Below are 9,361 nucleotides of genomic sequence, written 5' to 3'. Positions count from 1 at the left end.
TTGGCAGCCAAATATGTGTCCTCCTGCCACAACCTGAGGGACAGCCAGTGAAAAATGCAAAGTAATGTTGATAATATTTCCCATTTAGCTTAGTTTTGTTTTGTCTTTCATACCAGGTCATATGTCTTCTCAGTCATGTTGAGACTGGTCTACTACCATTGATTTAATGTATTGTTGTTCTGATTAATATTGTTGTTGTAGTTGTTGTTAATGGTAATCCCATGTCCACTACTACTATTATTATTACTGTTGGTCCCACCATTTATTTATATATAAATATATATATATTTTGTATATATATACATATATATTTGATTTTGATTTTTCGATATGTATACTTTGACAATGTAAGTAATAATGAACTTGCCATGTCAATAAAGTCAATTGAATTGAATTGAATTGAGAGAGAGAGAGTTGTCATTTAAAGAAAGACCTCAGACACTCACTTCTTCATACAAGCTGACACATTGTATTTGTCAATTCTTTTGAAACAAGTGCATACAAGTTACAGATAAAAGCATTTCAGTTGGTTGTCAAGTGCTCGTGGAGAGCGGCGTCATCATCATTCTAGGTTTTGAACAGGAAAAGCCACCAGATAGAGCTTGCGTCCCTAAAAGCACCCTGTTACCTAAATAGGGCACTACTTTTGACCAGAGCCCTGTGGGTGTTCCTGTGGGGGGCCCTGCTCAAAAGTAGTGTCCTATTTAGGGAACAGAGTGCCTTTTGGGACGCACAACTAGAAGTAGGCCTACATCAACAGTGTTAAACAGCAACAAATAGGGGCCGAGAGAGCCCAGTTCTATTATAATTACATACCTTTATCTTCAAAAATATAGAAACTGAACGTATTAAAAAAATCTGTTTTACAAAGTATAGCCTACACTAGTCCCCTCGGTTTGGGTAAAATATGTACAAAGTCGGTTGGTTAGTTTGTTTGGATGGTATGTGGTATTTCATTATAATATTTATATTATATTTATACACTTGTATTTGGTCTTTCTCCCCAAAATATTTAGAAAATAAAATAATCTCAAGTGTCCATTTCGTTTTTTACTTTGATGTCCCCTGCAAGGATGGTACCGATTTCTCCCTGCATGAAAGCCCACGGTACGTTAGAGCCGACCAACGGGCACTTCTCCCCGCTGGGACAGTACACCTCCCCGGTGGCCCCTTGCTGTTTGATGCTGTCCCGCGAGCACGGGAAGCAGAACTTGTGCGAGGGTACCGACGGACACTGAACGAAGTGCGTGTCCTCTAACCTCTGGTCACAGAGCGTGCAGCAGAGGGGTACGCTCCCGGGTACTGACGAGTCTGGAATGCTCTGATGCCCTTGGTCCATCATTCCTCCCCCTGGCGCGTGAAGTGTCCCCACAACACCGGATGCCTCCTTACCCTGTGCGGGCCGGCGGTTCTGGTTCATGGAGGAGGGCGAGAGCGGGCTATTGCTGTTGCGGCGCGTGGTGGAGTGGACCTGGTTACCGTCTTTGGGCGAGCTGTTCCCGGCACCACCACCGGCGTTGTCTGCCGCCAGGATCAGCGCTGCCATGGGAGACTGGCCGTTCTGCGAAGCTTCCGGTGGGGTGGTGCGTGAGTGGGGGGATATGGTGGGGGGAATGGAGGGGAAACTTGGTGGCGGACCCGGGGGCATTTTATGTCCGTCACGGTCAGATGGTGGACCCGGTAACCAATGCTGTCTGTCCTCCCCGTTATGCTTGGAGGCGGTTCCCTCTCTCTCCCCATCAGGTTCTGGTGATGCTTTCCTCTTCATAGTCCGCAGGTGTTTTCCCCTGTCTGAAGGAAGGAAAGGGTTAAACATGGAGAAGGCTGAGTCAGACACAACATGGACAGATGGTCATGAAGAAGGCTGAGTTAGAGACACAACATGGACAGATGGTCATGAAGAAGGCTGAGTTAGAGACACAACATGGACAGATGGTCATGAAGAAGGCTGAGTTAGAGACACAACATGGACAGATGATGATTAATACTAAGAAGAAAAAAAGCATGATACATAATAATAACAGCAAATGATATACTAATAAATACACAATCCCAGAAGGCACTTTTTAAGCATGACTTGTGGGAGTGTTTGTGTCATTACAAAAATGCTATTCTGGTGTAAATATATTTGGTTTGAAGTGTGCTAGTATGTAAGACAGGGTTTAACCTGTGAAATACTCAACATATGCACTTTATTCAGCATATGTACCCTTTGCTACATAGTCTAGACTACATGCTTACAGTTCAATAAAAATACATTTTCTCATGACTCAGGCAAGTCATGCATACTATGCATATGGAGATAATTTTACATCAGCTCTTTGCTAGGCGGTAGGGCAGGGTTAGTGGTTAGAGCGTTGGACCAGTAACCGAAAGGTTGCAAGTTCAAATCCCCGAGCTGACAAGGTACAAATCTGTCGTTCTGCCCCTGAACAAGGCAGTTAACCCACTGTTCCCCTGAACAAGGCAGTTAACCCACTGTTCCTAGGCCGTCATTGAAAATAAGAATTTGTTAACTGATTTGCCTAGTTAAATAAAGGTTTTAAATAATTAGGCATACCATTCAAATGAAATAGATTAAAAAAAAATTCTCATGACAAACAAACCCGCAACAAGTCCTGATTAGACATATGGAGATAACGTCACAGGTTAAACCCTGTCTTACATACTACCACACCTCAAACCAAATATATTTACACCAGATTAGCAGTTTTTTGTAATGACACAAACACAAGTCATGCTTTTTAAAAAGTGCCTTTTGGGATTATGTATTTATTAGTATATCATTTGCTGTTGATTAAAAAAAAAATGCATATCTGACAAATGTATTTAATTTGAATGGTATGCTGAGCAAAGAGTTCACAGTAAAGTTTCTCCATATTATGACTTGTCTGTTGGAGTCATGAGAAAATGCAACATTTATTTTTATGGAACATGTCCTCTAGACTATGTAGCAAAGGGAAAATATGCTGGGTAATCTACTGTACTGCTCCATTCAGATGCCAGCCAGCCAGCCAGCCAGCCAGCCAGTCAGCCAGCCAGCCAGCCAGCCAGCCAGCCAGTCAGTCAGCCAGCCAGCCAGCCAGCCAGCCAGCCAGCCAGCCAGTCAGTCAGCCAGCCAGCCAGCCAGCCAGCCAGCCAGTCAGCCAGTCAGCCAGCCAGTCAGCCAGTCAGTCAGCCAGTCAGTCAGCCAGCCAGTCAGTCAGTACCAACCTGATTTAGAAGCAGCTCCGTTCTGTTGTTGCTCATAGCCCATCACCCTCTGTTGCATGGCTGCAGGATCCTTCTTGAACCGGTTGTCGAAGGTATGGAGAGCCATCAAGTCTCTGACCGTTTTCCCCTTGTTCATCCACTCATCCCCCCGGGCTTTGTGATTCTCTATCTCCGGTGTCAGGCTGTCCGGTCTGTGCTGCTTATCCTTCTCGTGCTGGTCACTGCAGGAGACCGAGATTAACCGTTTACCACCGCAGTGCTCGTTGGAGCTACCTGCCATCAAACCTGACCCCGGGTGCCCCATCGCCATCGGACACACGGTTCTGCCGTTAACTACGTGTAACAAGGACATGTTCCCGTTCACCAGAGGAACTAGATTAGGAGGAACCGTGTTATTCCTTCGCGGGTTGGGGCTCTGCCGGTTGAGCTCGGGTGGGTCGTCAGGTTTAGGAAATCCATTAGGTACCGGAATGCCGTTAGCCTGTCTCCCAGACTGGTACTCCGGTCCCATCCGCAGCGGACGGTCCAAGGTGGAGAGGGGGTAGCGGTCCGGGGGCTGTGAAGGCCGGGATCCGGGGTCTCCTCCAGACCCGTGGTGGTTAGACTGGATCTCTTTCCCCGATAGCTGCTGCTGTTTCCCCGGAGATCTCCCCTCCTGGAAGCCGTGAGCCCGCTTCAGCTGCCGGGCTGTCTCAATCACAAACTCGATCCGGTCCGCTCCTTCGTAGTTGACACATCCCCTGCAGATTGGTTCGGTAAAATCCCAGATCATAGCCCAAGGCATGCGGGGCAGGTCGCATAAATAACAGGACTGCCTACGAGAGGCAGCTACCACCGCAGACGACATAGCTTCCCTTTCACCGAAAAACCGACCTTAAATCTCTCTCTCTCTCTCTCTCAAACCAGGTCTCTGTGTTAGAATCTATCCAATACGTTTTCAGAAAATATACACGGTTAGTTCCTTCCGTTTCTCTAAAGAGAAAACATGTGTCCTCTCCTCTCTCCGTTTGTCTCCGGACTACAGCAACAAACAGTAGTTCAGGACAGCAGTGTAGAATGTTCTTTACTAGGTCGTACGTGTGACCTGTCTCTCTCTCTGTCACTGCCTACTACCGCCTCCGCTCAGCCCAGTCCGGATGTCTCTGTAAACTTCTACTCCAGTCCTCTTCTGGCGCATGCTCTGAAGACAGCTTCTCTATTTAATCACTTCCTTTTCCAAGAGGCTAACAGCAGCAAAACACACAGGGGTGGGAGAGAAGAGAACGTGTTATATTGGCTTCTGCTGCAAGCCGTGGGAAGTAGGATGCTGAGAGTGCGGCAGCACCCCCTGCTAAAACGAAATAAAAATTAATTCATAAAAAAAATAACATTCAAATACCCCCCCCCACCACATCTTACATTTTTTATTTTAAGATTGAAACAGAAAATACATCCACATAAGTATCCTCTTTTATAAGGGATGGTTGTAACACACAATTTTTGTCAATTTCTCAGAGATTGTACATTTAAAATGTGATACGAACAACTAAATCTGTCTGTTACAATTTGGTATTATCTCTCTAAATCACACTTTGTCTCAAATACAAGGAGTAAAATGTTAGTTGTAACAGGGCTTGAACAGGGCTTGAACAGGGCTTGAACAGGGCTTGAGCAGGGCTTGAGCAGGGCTTGAATGGGGCTTTAACGGGGCTTTAACGGGGCTTTAACAGGGCTTGAGAAGGGCTTGAACAGGGCTTGAACAGGGCTTGGAGTGAACTGCAGCAGTCTGAAGAAAAGGCATGAGAACAGGAGAATAACATTGCCATATTTAACATAAAATGTTTATTGCTTTTACTCTCCATTAACCCCCTAGAGTTGATGATCGTGCCCCTGGATAATCTAATTAGCAGAATAATAACAAATCCCATCTGAATCCTTCTGTTTAAGATAGAGATATCTGTATCCGCCAGTGGCGGCCCTCCCCATCTGCAGTGGAAGGTGGCCGAGCTACAGCGGTGTTAGTCAGACCAGGAGACATCCCGATAATCGTCTTCTCACGAACACGTCTGTAGCATCCTAACGGTTTGGCCTACAAACTAGTATGACCCCTCTATGGTAAGGTGAGACTCTCACGAACACGTCTTGGTCTACAAGACTCATCTGAAGGTAGCCCAAGTTGAAAAAATGAATGGAAGTAGTTTAGTGCCCCCCATTTTTTTTTAAATTGTGGGTCAATTTAAAAATGTCAAAATATCTCTCAAATATAGGACAGGTACTCTAAATCAAACGTCCTTTTGGTTTATTTTGTGTTTTTCCGTGTATGAATCTGTAATTCAATGTGTTTCTATGGGCTAAGTGAGGCCACATGTCAATGTTTCATTTTTTATACCTAAATGGGCCCTAAAATTCAAAATCTAATTGCTGTGTGTGCGTGTGCGTGTGTGTGTGTGCGTGTGTGTGTGTGTGCGTGTGTGTGTGCGTGTGTGCGTTCGTGTGTGAGTGAAACCTAGCTGCTGCAGACACCAAGCAGGATATGTTTGTGCAAGCCTGCCCTCGTTACGTTCCATAGAGGAAGTAAGATGGAAAGTCATGTAATGCCGCCAACCAAAACACCTCGCGCCTCTCTCCTACCCAACCATCCACCCCGCGCCTCTCTCCTACCCAACCATCCACCCCACGCCTCTCTCCTACCCAACCATCCACCCCGCGCCTCTCTCCTACCCAACCATCCACCCCGCTTCGCCCCTAGCCCCCAACCATCCACCCCGCACCTCTCTCCTACCCAACCATCCACCCCGCTTCGCCCCTAGCCCCCAACCATCCACCCCGCACCTCTCTCCTACCCAACCATCCACCCCGCGCCTCTCTCCTACCCAACCATCCACCCCGCTTCGCCCCTAGCCCCCAACCATCCACCCCGCACCTCTCTCCTACCCAACCATCCACCCCGCTTCGCCCCTAGCCCCCAACCATCCACCCCGCTTCGCCCCTAGCCCCCAACCATCCACCCCGCTTCGCCCCTAGCCCCCAACCATCCACCCCGCTTCGCCCCTAGCCCCCAACCATTCACCCCGCTTCGCCCCTAGCCCCCAACCATCCACCCCGCTTCGCCCCTAGCCCCCAACCATCCACCCCGCTTCGCCCCTAGCCCCCAACCATCCACCCCGCTTCGCCCCTAGCCCCCAACCATCCACCCCACTTCGCCCCTAGCCCCCAACCATCCAACCCGCTTCGCCCCTAGCCCCCAACCATCCACCCCGCTTCGCCCCTAGCCCCCAACCATCCACCCCGCGCCTCTCTCCTACCCAACCATCCTCCCCGCGCCTCTCTCCTACCCAACCATCCACCCCGCTTCGCCCCTAGCCCCCAACCATCCACCCCGCGCCTCTCTCCTACCCAACCATCCTCCCCGCGCCTCTCTCCTACCCAACCATCCACCCCGCGCCTCTCTCCTACCCAACCGTCCACCCCGCTTCGCCCATAGCCCCCAACCATCCACCCCGCGCCTCTCTCCTACCCAACCATCCACCCCGCGCCTCTCTCCTACCCAACCATCCTCCCCGCGCCTCTCTCCTACCCAACCATCCACCCCATGCCTCTCTCCTACCCAACCATCCTCCCCGCGCCTCTCTCCTACCCAACCATCCACCCCATGCCTCTCTCCTACCCAACCATCCACCCGCGCTTCTCTCCTACCAAACCATCCTCCCCGCGCCTCTCTCCTACCCAACCATCCACCCCGCGCCTCTCTCCTACCCAACCATCCACCCGCGCTTCTCTCCTACCAAACCATCCTCCCCGCGCCTCTCTCCTACCCAACCATCCACCCCGCGCCTCTCTCCTACCCAACCATCCACCCCGCGCCTCGCTCCTACCCAACCATTCACCCCGCTTCGCCCCTAACAGCCAACCATCCACCCCGCGCCCCTACCCAACCATCCACCCCGCACCTCTCTCCTACCTAACCATCCACCCCGTGCCTCTCTCCTACCCAACCATCCACCCCGCGCCTCTCTCCTACCCAACCATCCACCCCGTGCCTCTCTCCTACCCAACCATCCACCCCGCGCCTCGCTCCTACCCAACCATCCACCCCGCACCTCTCTCCTACCCAACCATCCACCCCGCTTCGCCCCTAGCCCCCAACCATCCACCCCGCTTCGCCCCTAGCCCCCAACCATCCACCCCACTTCGCCCCTAGCCCCCAACCATCCAACCCGCTTCGCCCCTAGCCCCCAACCATCCACCCCGCGCCTCTCTCCTACCCAACCATCCTCCCCGCGCCTCTCTCCTACCCAACCATCCACCCCGCGCCTCTCTCCTACCCAACCATCCACCCCGCTTCGCGTCTAGCCGCCAACCATCCACCCCGCGGCTCTCTCCTACCCAACCATCCACCCCGCGCCTCTCTCCTACCCAACCATCCACCCCATGCCTCTCTCCTACCGAACCATCCACCCCGCTTCGCCCCTAGCCCCCAACCATCCACCCCGCTTCGCCCCTAGCCCCCAACCATCCACCCCGCTTCGCCCCTAGCCCCCAACCATCCACCCCGCTTCGCCCCTAGCCCCCAACCATTCACCCCGCTTCGCCCCTAGCCCCCAACCATCCACCCCGCTTCGCCCCTAGCCCCCAACCATCCACCCCACTTCGCCCCTAGCCCCCAACCATCCAACCCGCTTCGCCCCTAGCCCCCAACCATCCACCCCGCTTCGCCCCTAGCCCCCAACCATCCACCCCGCGCCTCTCTCCTACCCAACCATCCCCCCCGCGCCTCTCTCCTACCCAACCATCCACCCCGCTTCGCCCCTAGCCCCCAACCATCCACCCCGCGCCTCTCTCCTACCCAACCATCCTCCCCGCGCCTCTCTCCTACCCAACCATCCACCCCGCGCCTCTCTCCTACCCAACCGTCCACCCCGCTTCGCCCATAGCCCCCAACCATCCACCCCGCGCCTCTCTCCTACCCAACCATCCACCCCGCGCCTCTCTCCTACCCAACCATCCTCCCCGCGCCTCTCTCCTACCCAACCATCCACCCCATGCCTCTCTCCTACCCAACCATCCACCCCGCGCCTCTCTCCTACCCAACCATCCACCCGCGCTTCTCTCCTACCAAACCATCCTCCCCGCGCCTCTCTCCTACCCAACCATCCACCCCGCGCCTCTCTCCTACCCAACCATCCACCCGCGCTTCTCTCCTACCAAACCATCCTCCCCGCGCCTCTCTCCTACCCAACCATCCACCCCGCGCCTCTCTCCTACCCAACCATCCACCCCACGCCTCTCTCCTACCCAACCATTCACCCCGCTTCGCCCCTAACAGCCAACCATCCACCCCGCGCCTCGCTCCTACCCAACCATCCACCCCGCACCTCTCTCCTACCCAACCATCCACCCCGTGCCTCTCTCCTACCCAACCATCCACCCCGCGCCTCTCTCCTACCCAACCATCCACCCCGTGCCTCTCTCCTACCCAACCATCCACCCCGCGCCTCGCTCCTACCCAACCATCCACCCCGCACCTCTCTCCTACCCAACCATCCACCCCGCTTCGCCCCTAGCCCCCAACCATCCACCCCGCTTCGCCCCTAGCCCCCAACCATCCACCCCACTTCGCCCCTAGCCCCCAACCATCCAACCCGCTTCGCCCCTAGCCCCCAACCATCCACCCCGCGCCTCTCTCCTACCCAACCATCCTCCCCGCGCCTCTCTCCTACCCAACCATCCTCCCCGCGCCTCTCTCCTACCCAACCGTCCACCCCGCTTCGCCCATAGCCCCCAACCATCCACCCCGCGCCTCTCTCCTACCCAACCATCCACCCCGCTTCGCCCATAGCCCCCAACCATCCTCCCCGCGCCTCTCTCCTACCCAACCATCCACCCCGCTTCGCCCATAGCCCCCAACCATCCACCCCACGCCTCTCTCCTACCCAACCATCCACCCCGCGCCTCTCTCCTACCCAACCATCCACCCCGCGCCTCTCTCCTACCCAACCATCCTCCCCGCGCCTCTCTCCTACCCAACCATCCACCCCATGCCTCTCTCCTACCCAACCATCCACCCCGCGCCTCTCTCCTACCCAACCATCCACCCGCGCTTCTCTCCTACCAAACCATCCTCCCCGCGCCTCTCTCCTACCCAACCATCCACCCCGCGCCTCTCTCA

The 9,361-nt window shown here is 53.6% G+C and overlaps 1 protein-coding gene across 1 annotated transcript; it reads right to left on the bottom strand.

Moving 5' to 3' along the window:
• Window positions 1-449: 449 nt before the first annotated feature.
• LOC120039376 (interferon regulatory factor 2-binding protein 2-A-like) lies at window positions 450-4,349 on the bottom strand. Its single transcript, XM_038984805.1, has 2 exons — window positions 3,214-4,349; window positions 450-1,791 (listed from the first exon to the last, which is right to left on the bottom strand). The coding sequence occupies exons 1-2, from the start codon at window positions 4,058-4,060 to the stop codon at window positions 1,031-1,033; spliced, it is 1,608 nt and encodes a 535-aa protein (XP_038840733.1). The 5' UTR covers window positions 4,061-4,349; the 3' UTR covers window positions 450-1,030.
• Window positions 4,350-9,361: the final 5,012 nt, after the last annotated feature.

The sequence above is a fragment of the Salvelinus namaycush genome, unplaced genomic scaffold (assembly GCF_016432855.1).
Source record: "Salvelinus namaycush isolate Seneca unplaced genomic scaffold, SaNama_1.0 Scaffold2683, whole genome shotgun sequence".
Lineage (NCBI taxonomy): Eukaryota > Metazoa > Chordata > Actinopteri > Salmoniformes > Salmonidae > Salvelinus > Salvelinus namaycush.
This window is presented reverse-complemented; position numbering and strand designations above follow the sequence as displayed.

Coding starts and splice junctions, on each gene's coding strand:
- LOC120039376 (XM_038984805.1), bottom strand. CDS start 4,060: ATGTCGTCTGCGGTGGTAGCTGCCTCTCGTAGGCAGTCCTGTTATTTA. Junction 1,792..3,213: donor CGGAGCTGCTTCTAAATCAG/GTTGGTACTGAC, acceptor TCCTTCCTTCAG/ACAGGGGAAAACACCTGCGG.